This window comes from Ranitomeya imitator, chromosome 6 (assembly GCF_032444005.1).
Source record: "Ranitomeya imitator isolate aRanImi1 chromosome 6, aRanImi1.pri, whole genome shotgun sequence".
NCBI lineage: Eukaryota > Metazoa > Chordata > Amphibia > Anura > Dendrobatidae > Ranitomeya > Ranitomeya imitator.
In genome coordinates, this window is record NC_091287.1 from 192,130,275 (window position 1) to 192,156,606 (window position 26,332).

The 26,332-nt window shown below is 41.7% G+C and overlaps 1 protein-coding gene across 1 annotated transcript in view; it reads right to left on the reverse strand.

Annotated features, from left to right (window-relative positions):
• SACM1L (SAC1 like phosphatidylinositide phosphatase) overlaps positions 1 to 26,332 on the reverse strand; it is a 458,875-nt gene that overhangs the window by 118,385 nt on the left and 314,158 nt on the right. The window contains exon 13 of the mRNA XM_069730398.1: positions 25,007 to 25,105. Coding sequence (XP_069586499.1) covers positions 25,007 to 25,105 — 99 coding nt within the window. The remainder of the gene's footprint in view (positions 1 to 25,006; positions 25,106 to 26,332) is intronic.

Genomic DNA, 26,332 nt, shown 5'->3' on the forward strand with positions numbered 1-26,332 from the left:
TATTTATGGTCTTATATATACCATATCTTTTTTAGGCTTTCTGCCTTTGCACCCCTCCCCCATTCCTTCTCACGCATTAATACACCGTCCCATTTTTTCCTTTATAACACCTTCCACATCCATCCCAATTTATATTTTATTAAGTACATCTACTATATAACTGTGTAAGGGTCACTTCCGTCTGTCTGTCCTTATGTCTGTCACGGATATTCATTGGTCGCGGCCTCTGTCCGTCATGGAATCCAAGTTGCTGATTGGTCTCGCCAGCTGCCTGTCATGGCTGCCACGACAAATCAGCGACGGGCACAGTCCGATTAGTCCCTCCCTACTCCCCTGCAGTTACTGCCCGGCGCCCGCTCGCTCCATACTCCCCTCCGGTCACCGCTCACACAGAGTTAATGCCAGCGGTGACGGACCGCGCTATGCAGCGTCAATAGTAAAAAAAATCTAATGTTAAAAAAAATAATAAAAAAAAACAAACCTGCTATACTCACCCTCCGTTGTCCGAAGATGCGCTCGTACCTTCCACCAGCTTCCGGTCCCAGAGATGCATCGCGAAATTACCCATAAGACTTAGAGGTCTCGCGAGACCGCTAAGTCTTCTGGGTAATTTCGCAATGCATCCTGAGAACGGAAGATGGCGGCAGCCTCGTGCCCATCGCTACAGCGACGTTGGATCCCAGGGGTGAGTATGTAACTATTTTTTATTTTAATTCTTTTTTTTTTTTTTTTTTAACAGGGATATGTGCCCACACTGTAAAATACTGTGTGGGCTGCGTTGGCTACATGGCTGCTATATACTACGTGGGCAGTACTATATGCTACATGGCTGCTATATAGTACGTGGGCAGTACTATATACTACATGGCTGCTATATACTACGTGGGCAGTACTATATACTACATGGCTACTATATACTATGTGGGCAGTACTATATACCACATGGCTGCTATATATTATGTGGGCAGTACTATATACTACATGGCTGCTATATACTACGTGGGCAGTACTATATACTACATGGCGGCTATATACTACGTGGGCAGTGTTATATACTACATGGCTGCTGTATACTACGTGGCCTATGTTAGATACTGCGTAGGCTGCGTTATATACAACGCATCGGGTATTCTACAATATGTATGTATGTATATAGCAGCCACAAACTATATAGCACAGGCCACGTACTATTTGTAGGCTATATACTACATGGCTCCTATATACTACGCGGCCTGTGCTATATAGTATGTGGCTGCTATATACATTGTAGCATTTCGCATACTACATGACTTGGGGACACTCACTTGGCACGGGATTCAAGCACTCAGGCACGGTTTTTCCACTTAAAGCAGTCTGTTTGGTTTATTCTCTCCATGAACCATAGAAACAAGAACAAACAGTAAACAGTCTTACATCAGACAGATAGATCCTCAATGTCCATAGTAGAGCTCTGCTCTCTCAGGTCTGTGGGCACACAGGCTATGCTATGTCCAGCGCGCAGGCTCTACAGCCTAAACACGGTCTCTCTGTAGTGTCCAGCCGGGACACATGGAAGTCTGTCCACACTGGCAGACTCCCAAACACTTACTACCATGTGCTAAACACACCTCCTTTAGGTAGCCTGTAACCACACCCACAGGTGAGGTATCACCACATGCACTGGTCACATGATCATGACATCACTGCAGGTCCTCAAACTCAAGCACTTCCCGCAGTGAAAAGGGGTACAGTAAGCATCCTCACCCAGAGGTGAGGCATGTGGGTAGCCAGACCCTCCCATCTCTCATAGCTACCCGCAACCCGGACCCAGGTGCACTAAACGACATCTTTAGTGCTCACATGCACTAAAGACAAAATACTCCGGGTTGCATCACAGGGAGCATCCATCCCTGACACATACCTCCCATTAACCACGCGACCACCTGTCACACCACAACATACATATTCTAGAATCGGGCCACCATCTAGTAATTAGTAATTTTCTTTCATAAATAAGGCACATACTCGTCTTTATCAAGCCGATGCTATCCCTTTGCAAAACGGCATTTTTTTTTATACAAGGGATTACTTATAGTCTACTTTACGGGCTCCTTTTTTCTTTATGCAAGACCTTTTTCTATTGGGTGCAGGTGCCCAAACATTTCCCCCTTTTTCGTTCTTAGTCTCCGATCGGCATTGAGATTGGTAGTCACCTATAGCCCAATTGTAAACTTAGATAAGGGGGTGGTACTCCAAACCAAGTATGCCACATACATGCATACTCACATTTATTTCTTATACTTGGCTGGTGCGCATGCGCTGGAGCAGCATCTCCGTCTGACTTACGGAGCCGGACCGGAAGTTCCCTTAGCAACAGGAGTCTCTAACCGACGCCACGCGCCAGGACAACGCCAAGTACACATGCGGCCACAGTAGCGCCACTTACATTCCCCTCCCACAACCCTGCCTCCAAATGACGTGACACCTGCAGTCTGGATGTAAAAACCCACCCGATTACCTAGTAACCATCACGCCCCCCTTTGAGAAGAAGCTGAAGAGCGAAAAGGCGCTCGTCGGGCGCAGGGTTTGATACAATCTTCTCTCAACACTGCACAATATTTCAGCATCCAACCTCAGGTAAAGAAACATTTATTTGACCAGGCTCTTTTATAGTCTTAATTTCTTTAGAACCCATTGTCCACATTATTCCTTCTATTTTTTTTAGCATTTGTTTGCTCTCTATTGGATTTTTTAGCAATAGCTGAAAGTGGAATTCCACTCACGTCAAGTATTCGATGACATATATAATTATTCACTATTCCATTTAGTGGGCTGCTACTGGTCGGATATATATTTTATTTACCACCTGTTATGTGATTGTACTTCTGTTTAGACTTTCTCTGACAAGGGCTGCAGAAAAGAGGACGTTAATATGAATTTGTAGTTTCTAAGAATGTCAATCCTATCTAGCAGGCTCATATATATATGTTTTTTTTTTCAGGAAAACACTGGTCTAAATGTAGATAAATTGTATACTTTCCAATAGATTGTACCATTCCCTCACTTTTGGAGGTCCAGTTTTTTTCCATATTTTTCCTGTCTTTTTAAATGATTTTAAAATTTGTCTCAAAGAATTCTTTTATTCACTTTCTTCTCACTTCATACCTTTTTAGGTAGATAATGTAATATAATTTTCAAGCTATTCATAAAAAAAGCTAATCCGAAGTAGTACGGAACACATTTGTTCTGAATCGGTGCAGCCACCGAAGCAGCTGGGGCAGGAGTGTCGGAGGCCGTGGTGCAGAGAATGGGTCGATGGAAATCCGAATGCTTCGCCAGATACATAAGACCTGATTTGCTGAATTAACATGTTATCTGTTACAGGAGTAGAAGTTTGGGTTGTAGGACATTCCTATGTCTATTGGTGGGTGGGAAAAAAGGCCAAACTGCAGCCGGGAAAAAGAGATCTAGGCTTCCCGGGTCTAGAAGTAAACTGGAGGGGTATAAGAGGCCTCCAATGGAAAAAAGGGGTTCAGAGAGATGGTTGCCATATCAAGGAGGGCGAAACGCCCGGTGATAATAGTGTTACACATGGGTGGCAACGATCTGGGCAAGCGAAAGGTAGCTGATCTGTATAAATGGATGACAACAGACATGGAACGTTTCAGCTGTTTATTCGCGAATATGATACTGGTGTGGACAGAGATGATACCACGGGCAGTCTGGCGTGGCACAAGAGATAAAAAAAAAAGCCATAGAGCGAACAAGGAAGAAATTCAATGCAATAGAAAAAAATAAACGGCAATAAGCCGCAGCCAGCTCACCAACCAGACCATAGATAATTGAGCACGGAGATTCGTCCAGACCAAGACGCCAAGCAATTGCAGTATACGAAAACGTGGAAACTCCAGCTCCAATAAAATGGCAAAATTCTTTATTAGTCCAACTTCATTAAAAAGGACATCCTTACAAAGTAACAAGGACGCAGGTGGTTACATGAATATAGGCAACGCGTTTCGATCACACGGGATCTTATTCATGCCCATATAAAACCCACATTTAGTCTTGCTTATATAGACAATATGGACCTATCACATACTCAATTGAGATCACATGACAAATAGAAAGGTCCTACAGATCACAACTGCATGCATTCTATCACAAGACAAAACGGAAGGTTACAATAGTAATACATACAATGAATACTTATATAAAATATCAACATAGATGATATAAAATGTCATTCCTTTTGTTCCAACCCAAAAAAAGAAAAAAAGAAACAAATATCTAGCCAATGTGGCAGAGTCACATGATGAGACAAAAGGTCCTACAGACCGCAACTGCATACATTTTACCGCACAAAGCAGGCAGGAAAAATTAACCGAAAATGCATGTAGAGAATACAGTAAGGAAGATATTAACAATAATGATATAAGATTTCATTCCTTTTATTTAAACCTGCAGGGGAACGGGTGTTTAAATTGTACATCCAAAAGGCTTCTCTGGTTAGTAGCCGCCTTTTTGTGTCACCCCCACGCCTATGTGAGTAAACTTTCTCAATGCCCTGAACTTTTAAAGTTGTAACATCTCCCCTATGTACTGTATTGAAATGTTTGGAAACCATGGATACATTCCTAGTGGTAAAGTTAGAAATATTGGCATCCCTGATATATTCTGTAATGCGCGTTTTTAGTTTGCGTGTTGTACAGCCTATATATGATAGTTGGCAGGCTGTACATTCTACTTTATATACTACATTTTTTGTGTGACAATTAATGAAATTATTTCTTTTATAATTCTTGTTTTTTTCTGAGTTAGTGAATATATTCCCCAGTTAGAGAGTGTACACACGTACTGCATGCTGTCGTGCCACATTTAAAAAAACCCTTGTACTCTAACCATGTATTCATTTTAGGTCTAATTGTGATTGTATTCGGAGCAATAATATCCCCAATGGTTTGGGCTTTTCTAGCAACCACGTTAACCCCATCCTTTAAGATATCCATAAGAATATGATCCTCGTACAGGATGGGTAATCTATTTTTAATAATATTCTTAATTTGTCCAAACTGGGAGCTATACTGAAGACACACATGGGGCTTATTATTATAATTATGTCTCGCAGAGCGGTTATTTTTATTCGATGTCAGTAAGTCATCTCTACATTTCTTGTTCACTATTTCTGTGGCCCTATTCAGCGACCAATATGGATATTTGCGGGCACTAAATTTTTTCTTCAATTCCCCAAATTCTTTAAGTCTGTCTTCTTCCCTGCTGCAATTGCGTTTAGATCTAATGAATTCGCCAACCGGTATGGCTTTTATTGTATGGGCTGGATGACTGCTAGCAGCATGCAAGATGGTGTTCCCACTTACCGGTTTAATGTGCGTTTTGCTTGCAATGAATTCATCCTTTATACCAAAAAGATCAAGATCCAAAAAAGAAATACTGTATGGATCCCAAACATGTGTAAACTTTATACCAAAATCATTAGTATTGATATACTCTACAAATCCCGGTATGGCAGACACATCGCCCCCCCCAAATAATGAGGGTGTCATCGATGTATCTGCCATACCAGGAGATGCAATCAACGAATGGGTTATTGGCCGAATAGATATACTCTTGTTCCCATAAGGCCATGGTTAAATTTGCCAAAGATGGGGAATATTTAGCCCCCATTGGAACTCCTGATGTTTGTACATATATCTCATCCCCAAATGTGAAAACATTGTGTTTCATAAGAAAAGATATAACCTGTAAACAAAAATCAATTAAATTCTGAGAATATTCTCCACATTCAGTAAGGTGAAATTGTAAGGCTCTTATTGCCACCTCATGTGGTATGCTTGTGTACAGAGATACAACATCACAACTAAGCCATGTGTAACTCTGTTCCCATTTCTTGTTTTTAAAGATTTTCAATACTTCTCGAGTCCTTAATGTACCCTGGCATTCTCAATACCAAGGGCTGAAGCAAAGAGTCCACCCATTCGCATAAGTGTTCCAGACCCGATCCGATACCCGAGACTATGGGTCGCATGGATGGAAAGCCATCCCTTTTGTGCACCTTAGGGAGGCCATACATAATAGGCAACCTTGGATATTGCACATAAATGTAATCTGCTTGTTTTTTGTCTAACACTGCCAAATTTAAACCTTCCGCAATTAAATTAGCTGTTTGTTCATTAATTTTCTTAGTTGGATCTTCTTTTAATTTTTTATAGGTTACAGTGTCAGACAAAAGTTCAGTCATTTTTTCTTTATATTCAACTGCATCCATAATTACAATAAGTCCCCCTTTGTCACTTTTATAATAATGTCCTTCATATTTTTTAACTCATCCAATGACAAAGGGGGACAAAGGGGGACTTATTGTAATTATGGATGCAGTTGAATATAAAGAAAAAATGACTGAACTTTTGTCTGACACTGTAACCTATAAAAAATTAAAAGAAGATCCAACTAAGAAAATTAATGAACAAACAGCTAATTTAATTGCGGAAGGTTTAAATTTGGCAGTGTTAGACAAAAAACAAGCAGATTACATTTATGTGCAATATCCAAGGTTGCCTATTATGTATGGCCTCCCTAAGGTGCACAAAAGGGATGGCTTTCCATCCATGCGACCCATAGTCTCGGGTATCGGATCGGGTCTGGAACACTTATGCGAATGGGTGGACTCTTTGCTTCAGCCCTTGGTATTGAGAATGCCAGGGTACATTAAGGACTCAAGAGAAGTATTGAAAATCTTTAAAAACAAGAAATAGGAACAGAGTTACACATGGCTTAGTTGTGATGTTGTATCTCTGTACACAAGCATACCACATGAGGTGGCAATAAGAGCCTTACAATTTCACCTTACTGAATGTGGAGAATATTCTCAGAATTTAATTGATTTTTGTTTACAGGTTATATCTTTTCTTATGAAACACAATGTTTTCACATTTGGGGATGAGATATATGTACAAACATCAGGAGTTCCAATGGGGGCTAAATATTCCCCATCTTTGGCAAATTTAACCATGGCCTTATGGGAACAAGAGTATATCTATTCGGCAAATAAGCCATTCGTTGATTGCATCTCCTGGTATGGCAGATACATCGATGACACCCTCATTATTTGGGGGGGGGGCGATGTGTCTGCCATACCGGGATTTGTAGAGTATATCAATAATAATGATTTTGGTATAAAGTTTACACATGTTTGGGATCCATACAGTATTTCTTTTTTGGATCTTGATCTTTTTGGTATAAAGGATGAATTCATTGCAAGCAAAACGCACATTAAACCGGTAAGTGGGAACACCATCTTGCATGCTGCTAGCAGTCATCCAGCCCATACAATAAAAGCCATACCGGTTGGCGAATTCATTAGATCTAAACGCAATTGCAGCAGGGAAGAAGACAGACTTAAAGAATTTGGGGAATTGAAGAAAAAATTTAGTGCCCGCAAATATCCATATTGGTCGCTGAATAGGGCCACAGAAATAGTGAACAAGAAATGTAGAGATGACTTACTGACATCGAATAAAAATAACCGCTCTGCGAGACATAATTATAATAATAAGCCCCATGTGTGTCTTCAGTATAGCTCCCAGTTTGGACAAATTAAGAATATTATTAAAAATAGATTACCCATCCTGTACGAGGATCATATTCTTATGGATATCTTAAAGGATGGGGTTAACGTGGTTGCTAGAAAAGCCCAAACCATTGGGGATATTATTGCTCCGAATACAATCACAATTAGACCTAAAATGAATACATGGTTAGAGTACAAGGGTTTTTTTAAATGTGGCACGACAGCATGCAGTACGTGTGTACACTCTCTAACTGGGAATATATTCACTAACTCAGAAAAAACAAGAATTATAAAATAAATAATTTCATTAATTGTCACACAAAAAATGTAGTATATAAAGTAGAATGTACAGCCTGCCAACTATCATATATAGGCTGTACAACACGCAAACTAAAAACGCGCATTACAGAATATATCAGGGATGCCAATATTTCTAACTTTACCACTAGGAATGTATCCATGGTTTCCAAACATTTCAATACAGTACATAGGGGAGATGTTACAACTTTAAAAGTTCAGGGCATTGAGAAAGTTTACTCACATAGGCGTGGGGGTGACACAAAAAGGCGGCTACTAACCAGAGAAGCCTTTTGGATGTACAATTTAAACACCCGTTCCCCTGCAGGTTTAAATAAAAGGAATGAAATCTTATATCATTATTGTTAATATCTTCCTTACTGTATTCTCTACATGCATTTTCGGTGAATTTTTCCTGCCTGCTTTGTGCGGTAAAATGTATGCAGTTGCGGTCTGTAGGACCTTTTGTCTCATCATGTGACTCTGCCACATTGGCTAGATATTTGTTTCTTTTTTTCTTTTTTTGGGTTGGAACAAAAGGAATGACATTTTATATCATCTATGTTGATATTTTATATAAGTATTCATTGTATGTATTACTATTGTAACCTTCTGTTTTGTCTTGTGATAGAATGCATGCAGTTGTGATCTGTAGGACCTTTCTATTTGTCATGTGATCTCAATTGAGTATGTGATAGGTCCATATTGTCTATATAAGCAAGACTAAATGTGGGTTTTATATGGGCATGAATAAGATCCCGTGTGATCGAAACGCGTTGCCTATATTCATGTAACCACCTGCGTCCTTGTTACTTTGTAAGGATGTCCTTTTTAATGAAGTTGGACTAAAAGAATTTTGCCATTTTATTGGAGCTGGAGTTTCCACGTTTTCGTATACTGAAGAAATTCAATGCTCGGAAGAAAAAAATTGGAGAGAGGAAAATGAGGTATCATTGTTCGTCACCACCTGCTGGAAGGGGATAACACAACATTACTAAGACCAGACGGACTTCACCTGACGAATATTGGCCTCAAAAATTATTTTTTTTTTGCATCTGGCTTATAGAAAGGTGTTGAACAGGCCCTAATATTGATGGGGGATGGCGGTTTGGTCGGAGTCCCGAGTAGGAAGAAGCGGAGGAGGGCAAAGGTTCATAACCGCTCGTTGGCCAACTTGCCTGTCGATCGTGGACAGGAGCTCGGAACGAGCCGTCCGTTACAAAATGTAATTTCCATTTCTCTGCGGATGTAATTAATAAACTGTGACCAACCTGTTCAACCCACCAAGGACTGTCTGTGTTTCATTACAGGATTGGAGGCAGGGGGGAAGGCACTGGTTACGACACACAGGTCTCCACAGTCTGGCAGGCGCGGTACTGCATAAGAAGAGCGCCTCTGACTGTGGAGCCCATATAAAAAAAAAAACAAACAATAAAATACTTCAGTGCCCAGTTCCCCCCTCGCACCACCCTTGGTGATGCATTAAGTGGGGTGCCCAGCCTGCCAATAGTTCTTAAAGGGGTTGGGAACTACGGCCACACCTACAGGGGTTAAAATCCAGGAGTCCGGACCAGTAACTTCCTCTTTCCTCCGGCGGACACCTGGAAGCTTTTGTCCCACCTTCCCTCCCTTATAGATGTCAATGAGGTGTGAATTGCCATAATGACTGGCGGATAGATGTAAACGTGTATGTTATTAACCCCTTAATCCCATATGACGTACTATCCCGTCGAGGTAACCTGGGACTTAATTCCCAGTGACAGGATAGTACGTCATAGTGTATCGGCCGCGCTCACGGGGGCCGCGCGGCCGATCGCGGCCGGGTGTCAGCTGACTATCGCAGCTGACATCTGGCACTATGTGCCAGGAGCAGTCACGGACTGCCCCCGGCACATTAATCCCCGACACACTGCGATCAAACAGGATCGCAGCGTTCCAGGGGCATAGGGAAGCATCGCGCAGGGAGGGGGGCTCCCTGCGGGCTTCCCTGAGACCCTCGGTACACGGCGATGTGTTCACCTTGTACCGAGCGTCTCCTCCGTGCAGGCCCGGATCCAAAATGGACGCGGGGCTACATCCGGGTCCTGCAGGGAGGTGGCTTACCAGCATCTGCTTAGAGCAGGCGCTGGTAAGCCTGCAGCTCTGCATGTCAGATCGCTGATCTAACACAGTGCTCTGCAAAGTGTCAGATCAGCGATCTGACCCTATAACATGATGCCTCCCTGGGGCAATGATATAAAGTAAAATAAAAAAAATTCACGTGAAAGAAAAAAAAATATTCATAAATAAAGAAAAAAAAAAAAAAAAATATATATATATATATATATATATATATATATATATATATATATTGTTCCCATAGATACATTTCTTTATCTAAATAATAAAAAAACAATAAAAGTACACAGATTTAGTATCGCCGCGTCCGTAACGACCCCACCTATAAAACTGTCCCGCTAGTTAACCCCTTCAGTGAACGCGGTAAAAAAAAGCCAGGCAAAAAACAACGCTTTATTATCATACCGCCGAACAAAAAGTGAAATAACACGTGATCAAAAAGATGGATATGAATAACCATGAAATCATCATCTTGTCTGCAAAAAACGAACCGCCATACAGCATCATCAGTGAAAAATTTAAAATGTTATAGTCCTCAGAATAAAACGATGCAAAAATAATTTTTTCTTCTATAAAATCGTTTTTATCATATAAAAGCACCAAAACATAAAAAAATGACATAAATGAGGTATCGCTGTAATCGTACTGACCCGAAGAATAAAACTGCTTTATCAATTTTACAAACCGTGGAACGGTATAAGCGCCCCCCCTTCCCCCCCCCCCCCCCCCCAAGAGAAATTCATGAATAGCTGGTTTTTGGTCATTATGCCTCACATGACCAATAAAAACGTCAACTCCTCCCACAAAAAACAAGACCTCACATGACTCTGTGGACCAAAATATGGAAAAATTATAGCTCTCAAAATGTGGAATCGCAAAAACTATTTTTTTGCAATAAAAAGCGTCTTAGTGTGTGACAGCTGCCAATCATAAAAATCCGCTAAAAAAACGCTAGAAATAATAAGTCAAACCCCCCTTCATCACCCCCTTAGTTAGGGAAAATAAAATTAAAAATGTATCTATTTCCATTTTCCGGCTAGGGTTAGGACTAGGGTTTCAGTTAGAATTGGGGGTTTCCACTGTTTAGGCACATCAGGGGCTCTCCAAACGCGACACAGCGTCCGATCTCAATTCCAGCCAATTCTGCGTTAAAAGTAAAACCGTGCTCCTTCCCCTCTCTCTCCCGTGCGCCCAAAGAGGGGCATCAGTGTACTCAGGACAAATTGGACAACAATTTTTGGGGTTCAATTTCTCTTGTTACACTAGGGAAAATAAAAATTTGGGGGGCTAAAAAAATATTTTTGTGGAAAAAAATTATTTTTTATTTTCACGGCTCTGCGTTATAAACTGTAAGCACAACGCCCAAACCCATAATCCCACTAGGGGAGTGGGTAACACCTCATGTATCAATTATATCATATCAGGAGCACAGATATTAATCTGTGATCCAAGAAGTGCCACTATATACATTCATTTTAAAATTCAAATACCTTTATTAGACAATAAATAAAACTAAACATATATGGACATAGACAAGGTGCCTCAAAAAACAACCCAATTGCGGTCAACCGGGAATACATATACTGGAGTCAGGTAAATCCATTATACATACATTGCACAGTAATCTAGTTGGAAGCCCTGATGGCCGGAACCACACAGTTTTCTCCTGTCACACACCCCCAGGAAGAAGCATCACGCGAAACGCGCGTCGGGGTTTATGCGGTCACAGCACGTTAGGAGACAGCACGGAGCAGGTAATATGTATGGGGGTCGGGGCGCACCGCTCATTATACGCTAGCCGCCAGGCAGTGTTCTAGTGTATCACAGATGCTATGTTTGTAAACTCTAGTGACAGGAGAAAACGGTGTGGTTCCGGCCATCAGGGCTTCCAACTAGATTACTGTGCAATGTATGTATAATGGATTTACCTGACTCCAGTATATGTATTCCCGGTTGACCGCAATTGGGTTGTTTTTTGAGGCACCTTGTCTATGTCCATATATGTTTAGTTTTATTTATTGTCTAATAAAGGTATTTGAATTTTAAAATGAATGTATATAGTGGCACTTCTTGGATCACAGATTAATATCTGTGCTCCTGATATGATATAATCTGCGTTATAAACTGTAGTGAAACACTTGGGTGTTCAAAGTTCTCACAACACATCTAGATAAGTTCTTTGAGGGGTCTAGTTTCCAATATGGGGTCACTTGTTGGGGGTTTCTACTGTTTATGTACATTAGGGGCTCTGCAAACGCAATGTGACGCCTGCAGGCCAATCCACCTAAGTCTGCATTCCAAATGGCGCTCCTTCCCTTCCGAGCTCTGCCATGCGCCCAAACGGTGGCTCCCCCACACATGGGGTATCAGCGTACTCAGGACAAATTGTACAACAACTTTTGGGGTCCAATTTCTCCTGTTACCCTTGGAAAAATACAAAACTGGGGGCTAAAAAATAATTTTTGTGGGAAAGAAAATAATTTTTATTTTCACCGCTCTGCGTTATAAAGTGTAGTGAAACACTTTGGGGTTCAAAGCTCTCACCACGCATCTATATAAGTTCCTTAGGGGGTCTACATTCCAAAATGGTGTCACTTTTGGAGGTTTCAATGTTTAGGTACATCAGTGGCTCTCCAAACGCAACATGGCGTTCCATCTCAATTCCAATCAATTTTGCATTGAAAAATCAAATGGCGCTCCTTCCCTTCCGAGCTCTGCCATGCGCCCAAACAGTGGTTTACCCCCACATACGGGGTATCCGCATACTCAGGACAAATTGTACAACAACTTTTTGGGTCCAATTTCTTTTCTTACCCTTGGGAAAATAAAAAAATTGGGAGCAAAAATATAATTTTTGTGAAAAAAATATGATTTTTTATTTTTTATTCCAGTCAATTTTGCATTGAAAAGTCAAATAGCGCTCCTTCCCTTCCGAGCTCTGCCATGCGCCCAAACAGTGGTTTACCCCCACATATGGGGTATCGGCGTACTCAGGACAAATTGTACAACAATGTTTTGGGTCCATTTTCTCCTGTTACCCTTGGTAAAATAAAACAAATTGGAGCTGAAGTAAATTGTGTGTGAAAAAAGTTAAATGTTCATTTTTATTTAAACATTCCAAAAATTCCTGTGAAACACCCAAAGGGTTAATAAACTTCTTGAATGTGGTTTTGAGCACCTTGAGGGGTGCAGTTTTTAGAATACTGTCACACTTGGTTATTTTCTATCATATAGACCCCTCAAAATGACTTCAAATGAGATGTGGTCCTTAAAAAAATGGTGTTGTAAAAATGAGAAATTGCTGGTCAGCTTTTAACCCTTATAACAAAAAAAATGTTGGTTTCAAAATTGTGCTGATGTAAAGTAGACATGTGGGAAATGTTACTTATTAAGTATTTTGTGTGATGTATCTCTGTGATTTAAGGGCATAAAAATTCAAAGTTGAAAAATTGCAAAATTTTCACGAAATTTCCATTTTTTTCACAAATAAACGCAAGTCTTATCGAAGAAATTTTACCACTATCATGAAGTACAATATGTCACGAGAAAACACTGTCAGAATAATCAGAATCCGTTGAAGCGTTCTAGAGTTATAAGCTCATAAAGGGACAGTGGTCAGAATTGTAAAAATTGGCCCGGTCATTAACGTGCAATCCACCCTTGGGGCTTAAGGGGTTAAAAAAAATGCGACGTTTATGTATATATAACTAATTATTGTTAACGTTACCAAGTCACAGCGGAAGAAGCAAAGGAGGGCAAAGGTTTGTAACCGCTCGTTGGTCAACTCGCCTGTCGATCGTGGACAGGAGCTCGGCAGGAACCGCCCATTATGAAATGTAATTGCCTTTTCTCTGCTGATTTAATTAATGAACTGTGACCGACCTGTTTAACCCACCTAGGACTGTCTGTGTTTCATTGCAGGATTGGAGGCAGGGGGGAAAACACTGGTTACGACACACAGGTCTCCACAGTCAGACTATTTTCCTTCCCAACACCCTCTGAACGGTCTTTCGTCTATCAGAATCACTTGATGCAATTGACTGGTATGCAATTGGGCCCACAGTACTCGTGGGATACACTTTGTACATTTTCTATTCAGGTGGGAAACAAGTCTGACTCACTGAAACGAAGAAAAGACCTATAAAAGAATTTTGATGGAATTAGCTTTGATTCTTTTTGGTTCAGGAGTCAACTTAATTCCTCCATGGTGGCTCCGACCCTTGCTAGCTGAAAGTTGCAGTGTTCTACCAATCTGCCAACAATCATTAAATCCTCCAAGAATGGAATTATTAACGTATCCTGCTTTTGAAGATGTGCTGACAATTTCACTATGATTTTCGTAAATACTCTTGGGGCCATGGAAAGACCGAAGCGCAGGGCCCTGAACTAAAAATACCTGACCATTTTGTTTATGAAGAGGGCCACCCTTAGGGATTTCTGCTTTCTTGCATGGATCAGAATATTGTAGTATACGTCTTTCAGGTTCAGCACACATGTAACAAAATGGAAATAGAAGTTTTATAAGCGATTTTTTTACTCCATTTTGAAAGGCCGATGTATCAGGAATTTGTTCAGACTCTTCAAATTTGCCTTCTTTATCAAGAAATGAGGGGAATAGAATCCCCTTTTTTCTTCCTCATCCACTAGTACCTCTATGATAACCTGATTCTGAGCTAGATTGCAAATGTTTGCTTCTAGGGCTAACTGTTCTTCCCAAGATTTCCGGGGGGACATTATTGCAAAAGTTATTGGAGGAACAGTCAGATATTACAACCTCAGGTCTTATTACACTATACCTAGAATTCAGCAATTCTATGAAATTTTTGCCCAGGCGGGGAGGTGGAGGTAGAGGGAAAGTCTTACCTTTATTACACGGGGAATGGTGTCACTGAGATCTCCTTCTCTCCTGAGGAACCCCAAATATGAATCCTCTATTTTTCCCTATTTGTGTCTTTCCATTTTTCTTGATCCCTGGGAGGTCTTTTCTGGCCATACCTTCTGCTCCAAAACAAGCTTTTATACTCCGGTATGGAAAACTGGGAAATCACCATCTTTGTTCAGAATGTCATCCAGAACTTGACCAAAGAGAGCCATTCCATGTGATGGAGAGTAACATGGCTTGTTTTTTTTAGACTGGATATCCTCCGGTCAACATTTGAACCATAGCGATCTACTAGGAGCGTTACAAAGGCCCGCTGACCTGGCCACCAGACTCACAGTTTGCTGATGCATCTGCAATAAAGGCTGACGCTTCCTGCATCAATGGTAGATTGGCCAGGATTGTTTCTCAGAGCATTATCCCTTAGTTGACATTTCAGTTGTTTCAGCCAGATCATCATAGATCTGGCTGTACAGATTGCCAGTATAGCTGATTTCAAGGCGCCCATCAAAGATTTAGAGTTATGCCCTAGGTATCCATCAGTTTTCCTAACCAGACTGTCTTTCAGGATACCCATGTCTTCAAAGGGCAACAGATTTTCTGGATGATTTAGCGACTGCTACGTCTATCTTAGGGCTCTCTCCTCAGCAAAGGGGTACTTTCTCTTTGAAGACCAGGGTCGCAAATGTTTTGAGTTTTCTTCCATTTTTTTTTAATGAGAGCTTGCATTTTCTAATTTATTGAAAACGTATGCTCATCTTCTACTCTAACCCCCTAAACATAATATCCTGATAATGTCCTGGACTGATTTGGGGGTTTTATAATCTATGATGCCCAAGGTAGCCATTACAGACTTGACCAATCTGTCTGTCTTCTACAGGGAATCACAATCTACCGCCCTGTACCACCATCAGAGGATGAAAAGGAGGAAGAAAAAAAAAAAATAAGATCCACATTCCCGTCTGACTTCATTGATTCACCAGAATCAATCAATATTCTGGTTTTCGCTTTCCCATACTATCACTTTTTATGGATTATTGTCTTAAATTAATCTAACTTCTGCCCTAATAACGGATTTTAAATCCTAGGCAAAATTCGGGGATTCCTCACAAATAATTTTCTGGATACATGCGGAGTAGAGTTTCTTCTGCCATGAGCTGGGTAACGTATCCCTGAAAAGCACAAACTCATATTTAAGCTTTGCACTGCATTTCTTAGGCCTTTCCTAGTAATCAAACAACAAAAAAGGAACTAATTATCATGGAGACCTTTCATGGAGATCACTTACCTCTCAGTCATTTAGTAAGGGTACCAGATTCGGAGGCTGGATCAAAATCACAAAATTGTTCTCTCCTGGAGGCAGCGGATCCATGATAAACTGTGCTTCTCTGGCTAGCCTTATGGTCTCTTCTTCTGTCACTCAAGAGTCTGCCTCTGTAGTCCCCACGCTGTTGTTGGTACTGCTGTTGCTGCTGATCCCCAATAATCACAGTGGAATGAAGAGCCAGAGCAAACTCGCTCTTTGGCAGTCAGGCCCAATTTTAAATGAGGGGCCAGCCACAGCATCTCCTGCATTGGTGACCCCTCCTCCAGACCTCCCAGTAAGTGAAGTTACCACTTCCAGGTCAAAAGTCACTGGCACATTCATCATCAGGGCACACCACTTCCAGAAAGCCCAGCGCAGACCCGGAAAACCGCGGTGGCGGGCATGCATGTAAAATGTGCGCTGGTCGCATCCACATGCCCAACACAATCCCCCACTGGATCTGCTGCGGCACCTCCAGGATCCAACACTGGCGTTAATAGCAAGGAGCCATTCTTCCACGCAACCAGGCCTGGGTAAGCTTCTTCTGTTCTTTTCCGCACCTGATTCTTCAGATACACGTTCCCTCAAGGACAGGAAACCAACTAATGCAGGGGAGAGGTTACGCCCTTGATGAGCAGATCCCCTCTCTCGTGTGGTGCTGTCATAGAGAAAGGAAAATACGTAAGCTACTTACCGGTAGCGGTGTTTTTCAGGAGCCCATGACAGCACCACGAGAGAGGTGATCCGCCCTTTAGGGACAGGAAACCTACAGACATTAAAGGGCGGCACCTCTCCCGCATCAGTTGGTTTACAGAGCATGAGAGGGCCTCCCTGGTTAGTAGCACATAATCAACTTAAAATATAGTACAATTCACCATGTGAGTAAACGTAAAGGAAAAGAAAGTGTTGAGCCATACAAGAAAAAAGGGGTAAGGAATATAAGGGTGCTGTCATGGGCTCCTGAAAAACACCGCTACCGGTAAGTAGATTACGTATTTATTCAGTCGCCATGACAGCACCACGAGAGACTTTCAGAGAAGTAAAAGAGACTAGGGAGGGACAACTGCCTCAAGCACCCTTCTTACAAACGTGAGATCAGAGGAGCTGCCCAGAACCAGTCTATAGTGTTTAAGGAAAGTAGATGGATGAGACCATGTGGCCGCCTTACAAATGTCTTCAATTGACACCTCTGATCTCTCTGCCCAGGAAGTAACCATGGCTTGAGTGGAGTGAGCTTTTATACCTTCCGGGATCTGCATGCCACCTGCTGTATAAGCTAAAGAGATCACCTCCCTGATCCATCTAGCTAGTGTGTTTTTGGATATTCTAAGCCCCTTTCTAACTCCCTGAAAGGATACAAATAGGGAATTATATTTCTTCCAAGTGCTAGTAGCTGAAATATACCTAAGAAGGCACCTTCTTACGTCTGGAATTTACGTTCCTTATCATTGGTGGGATTAGGACAGAACGAAGGTAGAACAACTTCCTGCAATCTATGAAATTTTGAAGCTACTTTTGGAAGGTAAAGAGGATCAGGTTTCATAATGATTATCTTCTCACATGTACGGAGGTTGTATAGACAGAGCTTGTAGGTCACTAACCCTCCTTGAGGATGTGAGCGCGACAAAAAGGGCTGTTTTTAAAGATAGGATTTTAATTGGGGCAGTATCAATAGGTTCAACTGGAGCTTGCGTTAGAGCTGAGAGCACAAAATTTAGGTCCCAATTTAATTTTTCCTTAATAACAGGCCTGGACCTAGTTGCTGCCTTGAAGAACCTAGCTATCCAGTGATTACTGGCTAAATTACTATTGTATAGTGCCCCCAGAGCCGACACTTGAACCCTGAGAGTGCTTGTGGCTAAACCCATTTCTAATCCTTTCTGTAAGAATTCCAAAATTTTGTTAATACAGACTTTCTGGTCAATATGTGCCCCCGAGACGGCTAAGAATTTTTTCCAAATTCTAACAAATGTTTGATGTAGAAGCCTTCCTACTCTTTAGGAATGTATTTACAAGATCTCGAGAAAACCCTTTCCCCCTTAGTAATGACCTCTCAAATTCCACGCCGCTAGATGTAAATTGGCCACTCGTGGATGGAGAATTGGGCCCTGGGAGAGGAGGTCTGGTATTTCTGGGAGAATCCAAGGCTGGGAAATGAACATCTTCCTCAGCCAAGGAAACCATGATCTTCTGGGCCAGAATGGGGCTACCATGATTACCCGGGCCCTGTCTTGCCGTATCTTCCTCAGAACTATCCGAATTAAATTTAGAGGGGGAAGGCATAAGCGAGACTTAAGTGCCACGAGATTAGGAGAGCTTCCACCGCATACGGGTTCTCTCTGAGGTTTAAGGAGCAGAATCGATGTAGCTTCCTGTTTTCTCTGTCTGTTTGCGAAAAGGTCTATGCCTGGGCACCCCCATAATTGTACGATCTAGGTGAAGATGGTCTGATTTAGTGTCCAATCTCCCTGTCCGAGTTTGTTGCGGCTTAGGTAGTCGGCCATGACATTGAGCTTTCCTTTTATGTGAAGAGCCGTACGAGATAGTAGATGATTTTTGGCCATCTGAAAAATACGATCCGCGACCTCCATTAACGAACCAGACGGAGTACCTCCTTGATGGTTAATATAGGCTATGGTTACCTGGTTGTCTGAGAAAATCCTGACGTGTCGACCCTGTTGGGGTATAAGGAAACTACTTAAAGCACGTTCTACCGCTAATAATTCTTTCAGGTTGGAAGATGAATTCTGTTCGTATTGAGACCATAGTCCCTGGACCCAACTACTCTCCATGTGTGCCCCCCATCCCCTGGGGCTAGCATCTGTAGTTATTATTCGAGATACATTATATATTCAGGGGACACCTCTACGTAAATTTGGTATGTGTGTCCACCAATGTAAAGATTGTATAGATTCAGTGGATAGTGAAAATTTACTGTCAAGATAGCCTCTCAGGTAACGGGTATTACGTAAAACGTCCCACTGTAGTGTTCTGGTGTGATATTGAGCCCAGAGAACTGCCGGGATACATGATGCGAGTGATCCTAATAGTGACATTGCCCCTTTAACAGAGACTGATGGATTATTAATCACTCTGGTTGCCAGCCGTTGAATACTATCCATTTTTGACTCTGGAAGGCGACATTCCTGCCACCTAGAGTCTAAGACAAGACCCAGAAACTCCTGTACCTTTGAGGGCTGTAAAAAGATTTTTTTGAGATTAATGATCCACCCCAATTTCTGCAATGCTGACGTCACCTTCCCCAATTGGTCCGTGCAATGTGACTCTGAATGTCCCACAATTAATAAGTCATCTAGGTAGGGAATTATTAAAATGTCTTGTTCATGAAGGTGTGCCATGACCTCTACCATTATTTTAGTAAATACTCGGAGTGCGACCGCGACTCCAAAGGGAAGTGCTCGGTATTGGAAGTGCTCTATTGTACCATAAATTGAAACTGCCATTCTAAGAAATTGTTGGTGGTCTGCGTGTATTGGGACATGATAATAGGCGTCTTTCAAATATAAGACAACCATGAAGCAATTGTTAAACATAAGTTTTATTGCCGTCTTTACAGACTCAATTTTGAAGGAAGGAACCAGCAGAAATGTATTTAGGCCCTTTAAATTAATGATGGTACGGAAGGATCCGTCAGGTTTTTTAACCAGAAAGAGGGGGGAATAAAACCCCTTACCTCTCTGTACTGTGGGCACTTTAATCAGCACTCCTTTTTGCTGCTGAAGTTCCTAGACTTATGACTCCAGTGCCAATTGTTCTGCAGAAGAAGAACGGATGGGTGTTGACAAAATTTGTCTTGAGGAATTCATTTGGAACTCGAACTTTAGACCAGTTGCAATAATACTGAGGACCCACGAGCTATTGGAAATTTTCAATGAGACAGGGTAGAAGGCTGAAAGTCTGCCCCCCCCCCACCTGGTCCGGCAGTCATGGTGGCTTTCTATAGTCCCGAGAGGTGTTAAACATATATCCTCTACCTCTTTTCCTGTTACTTGCAGATAGGAAAATGGGGCCGGTCACAGGAGCGCAGAATGAAGGACTCAGACGCCAAGTAGATTTGAGCCACAATGCGTTTCAATGGCATACCATTTGGTATGCCGTTGAAACGCGTTGTGGCTCAAATCTACTTGGCGTCTGAGTCCTTCATTCTGCGCTCCTGTGACCGGCCCCTTTTTTCCTATCTGCAAGTATTATCCTCCACTGGAGGTACCCGGCTGGAGCTGCGGGGACTCGGGCGCCCACCTCCCCCTTCCTGGGACTACTGCTAGCGCTCCACACACAAACCGCCAACTATTGTTTTTCATGTGCAAATCTTTTCCTGTTACTGTCATATCTGGATCTTTCTCTATTTGATCTTCTGCGGTTAAACCATCCTCTATTGTAATCCTGTCTGTATGAGGGTGTTCCTAGGAAAAGAAACGTTTTTTATTATCGTCCGCCTTTTCCAACAGTTCATCAAGTACTGGCCCAAACAAATGCGCCCCCTCACAGAGACTGCCACATAGCTTTGATCTGGCCTGTAAATCTCCTGGCCAACATTTTATCCATAAAGCCCAACAGGCTGCATTAGAAAGGGCTGAAGATCTGGTTGCCAATTTCACAGAATCTGCCGAGGCATCTGAAAGAAAAGCTGCTGCCTCCTGAATTATAGGTAGGGAGGATAGGATCTCATTCCTAGGAACTTTGTTTTTGAGTTGATCTCCTAGGCGGTCAAGTCACATCATTAGTGACCATGCTGTGCAAGTGGCTGCAATTGCTGGTCTCAGGGATCCTGCCAACATTTCCCAAATATTATAAGAGCAGAATCCCCCCTCAAATCACCCCATTTTGGAAATTACACTCCTTTGGGCATTTATCTACAGGTCTAGTAACGGAGTATTGGTGTTTTCCAGAAACATGTAACAATGGATGATGTAAAGCGAAAAATGTAAATCTGCCATTGTAGTGTTCAGTACATTTTATTGACCATACATTGTGCACAGCTCATGATTCTGGAGCCACACACACTGTAAATTGTGCAGACTCTCATTGTTACAGAAATGCCAACTATGTGGACACTAAATGTGGTTTAAATTGTAGAAAGAAGCTATGGAGAAAAGCGAACACAATAGAGTAACCCTATTTAAGGAAGACAGAAAAAAGTGAAAAAGGTGTTGCTCACCTAGGCGACTGAATGGTAACCCTTTTTGAAATTCCACCTGCTGTCTCGTGGCTGGGTGGATCCCCTAGTTAAAAGCTCTCCACATAGGCTGTGTGCCGTATCGGCGTTTTTTTTTCAAGTTGTAAAATTCTTTTTTTTAGGGCTTGAAAAAGGTGCTGGTATGGCATTCAAATGAGTAGTCTGAATAAAAGAACCCTCATTGAACTACCTTGCAGCAAGATACATTTTTTAGCTTCTCTTCAAAAGTGCTTTTTTTCCCCATAGTTTCCATCAAAATCTACGAATGATGTGACCGAGATGAAACCTCACTCACGATAATGAGGCAGCAAAGTTACTCATGACTCAGTCCAACCTCTGCTTAGCTGTGTCCTTTTCAGAGTCGCACAAAACTGTTGTCGACAAAGTTTTCATACGCACTTAAAAACTGACACCGCTGGATCATAGGCCAGACAGAGTTCAAAGTGTCTCCATCGGTATACTCGTTACTCGGGTTTTCCAGAGCATGCTTGGGTGATCTCGGAGTATTTAAGACCGCTTGGAGATTTTGTTTTCCTTGCCGCAGCTGGATGATTTGCGGCTACTAGACAGCTTGATTACATGTGGGGATTCCCTAGCAACCAGGCAACCCCCACATGTACTCAGGCGGGCTAGCAGCTGTAAATCATCCAGCTGTGGCAAGGAAAACAATCTCCGAGCAGTCATAAATACTCAGAGACCACCAGAGCATGCTCTGGAAAACCCGAGCAACGAGTATACTCGCTCATCACTAATAGGAAGTCTTCAGGGTTCTTTCTAAATAACATTTTAAAGAGATTTGCATGTAAACAAACCCCAATGTAAGTGCTCAGCATAAAGCGCTGGTAAATGTGAACAGAGTCTTACTGCAATCCTTTGGAGGCAGAATGAACAAATCAATAGCAGGTCTAGAGTTGTTTTTATTTTTTAAGCCGTTCACCATGTGGTATAAGTGTTAGGACAACTTTATTCTTCAGGTCAGTGTGATTACCGTGATACAAGATTTACAGGTATATAGTAATTTTTAGGTTTTGCTACTATCAGGCACTAAAAAAAGCTTTTTTTCCTAAAACAGTTTTTGGATTGCCATATTTTAAGATCTATAATTTTTTTATACTTCTGCCGACGGAGCCATGCGATGGCTTGGTTTTTTTTGCTTTAGGAGTTGAAAATATATTGGTTCCATTTGGTAACAGTTTTTGCTTGCTATTCTGATTTTTGGGAGGTAGAGTGAACAAAAAACAGCAAATCAGGATTTTTTTTGCCCTTCACCGTATCGAACAAGTGATAAGACCGCTTTATCTTTTTGTCAGGACGATTACAGAAATACAATTTTTTTCTCATGTTTTGCTGCTTTTACGCAATAAAACAATCTATAGGAAAATAATTGTTTTTGCATTGCTATATACCAAGATTATATTTTTCCGCTAATGGAGCAGAGTTGTGGCTTGTTTTTTTTTGTTGGAGAAGATGACATTTTCAGTGATACCACTTTTTATATTCGACTTCTTGATCACCTTTTATTACATTTTTTTTTTTTTTTTTAGATTTTCCTTGGTCCTTTTATGGAACTTATTACTCTGACCATGGATATAATGCATTACAGTGCACATTTACTGCGAAGCATTAAAACAGTCAGTGTTACACTGACAAAACGTCTTAAATAATGCTCCTGGAATCAGTGGGAACACACTTTAAAATAGAACGTCCAATGTTGAGAAGGGTTTATATTCAGTGAAGTGCTAGGTTAGCGCTATAAAGATAAAATTATTAATCATCAATAATGTTGAAAGGAACCCATCAGGATACTTTGGAAAAAGCAGTTCAAGTGCACTTACGCCCTTCAAGTGAACTTGCAGCCTGATCTGCACAGGACTTCTATGCTAGATTCCTCAAGGTTGGAATGTCTGATCTCTACCAAACAGGCATAGTTTTTAATGCCATAATAATAATCTTTATTTTTATATAGCGCTAACATATTCCGCAGCACTTTACAGGTTGCACACATCGCTGTCCCTGGGGCTCACAATCTAAATTCCCTATCAGTGTGTCTTTGGATTGTGGGAGGAAACCGGAGTACCCGGAGGAAACCCACGCAAACACGGAGAGAACATACAAACTCGGAGAGAACATACAAACTCTTTGCAGATGTTGTCCTTGGTGGGGTTTGAACCCAGGACTCCAGCGCTGCAAGGCACATTACTCGAGATTCCCCGAGCATGCTCGGATGATCTCCGAGCATAAAAGACATGCTCGGAGATCCAGCCTCAGTCTCCGCAGCTGCATGATCTATGACCGCCAGCCAGCCTGAATACATGTGAGGATTTCCTAACAATCAGGCAACCCCCCACATGTACTCAGGCTGTCCAGCAGCTGCAAACCATTTAGCCACAAAGACAGAAACCAAATGCCATACCTCTTGGTGCATCTGTAAAAACAAACAGATGTGTTTCCTGTAAAACAAATGAGCGCAAAGTGGCCATGTGGGTGTTCTGGAGGGGACAGCCAAAAGGCTGGAAACTACAGAGCCGTGAACCACAGGGTGGCCCTCTGCATCAAGTTCATCGATATCTGCATCCTCCGGATGGAAATGCTGGTGAATACAACAACGGAACAGGGACATCATACTGGGTGAAAGGCTGTGCAGAGTTGCGCTGTGTGTGGACACAGTACTGCATAGGGGGCTTTGTGGTGACATCGTACTGCACGGGAAGGAGTTTTGTGGCACAATCATACTTTATGCGGGGGCTTTGTGGTGTCATCGTACTGCATGGGAGGGAACTTTGTAGTTTCATCATACAGCATGAGGGGACTTTGTGAGGACATCATACTGCTTGAGAAAACATGTGATGCTTGTGAGGACATTTTTGTGAAAGGAACTATTGATCAAGGTAAAAGGGTTGAATAACAGTATGATTTACTGTTTTATATAAACTTTGTAAAATAAGCAAATTATATGGTGTTGATTAGCTGCAATAGGTAAGAATACAAGTTACAATAAGCCCTACTACATGTATTAGCTGTAGCAACTAGTCAAACTTAATTCTCAATATTAAGTGCTAAATATATAAAACAATAATGAGTAGACTAAAGATCGGCCTGTTGGATCGGGCCTCCACCACAATTATGAACTCTCAGGGGGCCCCTTGGGAAAATCAGTGTCTGACCCTGATTTAAGTTTAACGCATACATTTTAAATAAATTCTCACGTCTTAAAAGTACTTTACACAAATATCCTTATATATGAGAAACATTTTAATTATAAAGCTTTTTTTTTTTTCATATGAGGGGGATGGAAAAAAACACACTGGCTTTGACTACACAAGTTCTAGTACTAAATATTTCTTGCACTACCTGTTCATATATACGACTTTTAATAAAGTTTTGATGTGGAAATCGATTTTTATTATGTAAAATTAATAATTCAACTAAAAACTAAGAACTGTCAGAAAATCAGTTCCACTCAAAAACAATCCCCTACGTATGTAACAAATCATAACCGCTCCGCTCCCAAAATGGAAGTAACCACCAAACTACAAGGCATTGCAGAAACTGCTACTGTTCGCAGTTTGGATGCAAGTGTTTTATGTGGTACGATAACATGGCAGCTTTCCGTTTTAGGAAAGAAGCCCATTAGTATCATCTCACCCAAATTCATCTTGAATTTCAGCCACTTGATCCACCAGAATCTGTAATCGTTCCCAGCGCATACGACTGCATTCTTTGTGGAAGTCAAAAGCAAAGTACCTATTTAAAAGAAAAAAAAAAAAAGATGGCATTGCATGTACATTACTTTTTTCTTGGGATTATGCTCTTTGTTTACAGTGTATTTACATATCCAATTAAATTTAAGCAGGTCAGTAAAGGCCTTCATCATTTAAAACCTGATAAGGCTTCATTTTTTTACCTGTTATCACACACTTATTTATATGATGTACAATAACAAATTGTATTGTGGCACCGTGTTAGCCAGAAAAATCGATGTGAATACTTTTCTGCCCAATGATGACAGAAGTATTCTAGGAGTGATACCTTTATTGGCTAACCAGAAAAGGTTTTCTGGTTAGCCAATAAAGGTATCACTCCCAGCATACTTCTGTCATCATTGGGCAGAAAAGTATTCACACTTATTTATATGCAAATTGACTTCAGAGACCACAAGTCTTGAACTCTATAGTGTCTCCTGTTGGAAGCAGCAATCCTACAAGTCACTATTGACCCTTTAACGAGCCTTGAAATGTGATTTGGGTCAAAAGCCAAATTAGAATCTCAATATGGGGGTATTGCCCCTCGTCAGTGCTAAGTATGAGAGCGGATTTAGGCTACTTTCACACTGGCGTCGGAATCTCCCCGTCGCAATGCGTCGGGGAGAGATTCCGACGCTAGCGTTTAACGCATTGCACAACGGAGGCAGCGGATGCATTTCTCCGGCGCATCCGCTGCCCCATTGTAAGGTGCGGGGAGGTGGGGGCGGAGTTCCAGACGCGCGTGCGCGGTCGGAAAAAGCGGTCCGTCAGGAGCAAAAAACGTTACATGTAGCGTTTTTGCTCCCGACGGTCCGCAGAAGCACGACGCATCCGTCGCACGACGGATGCGACGTGTGGCAATCCGTCGCAATGTGTCGTCAATACAAGTCTATGGGGAAAAAACGCATCCTGCAAGCACTTTTGCAGGATGTGTTTTTTCTGCAAAACGACGCATTGTGGCAGATTGCAGTTAACACTAGTGTGAAAGTAGCCTTAGCTAGGCGAGTGGCTCTGGACTGAGGTCTAAGTGGTAACATTTCTCTTTGTGGAGAATAACATAACGGCTCTGATATGCCAAGGTAAGGAGGCTTATTTTCCGTGCAACGCTCCTCTGGGAAAAGTATACTTTATTATTAGGGATGAGCGAACGTGGTGCTCGGTGATACTTTGATGTGCTCGTTACTCTGTGAGTAATGGGCAGTGCTCAAGGTAAAACTTGAATCCCTGT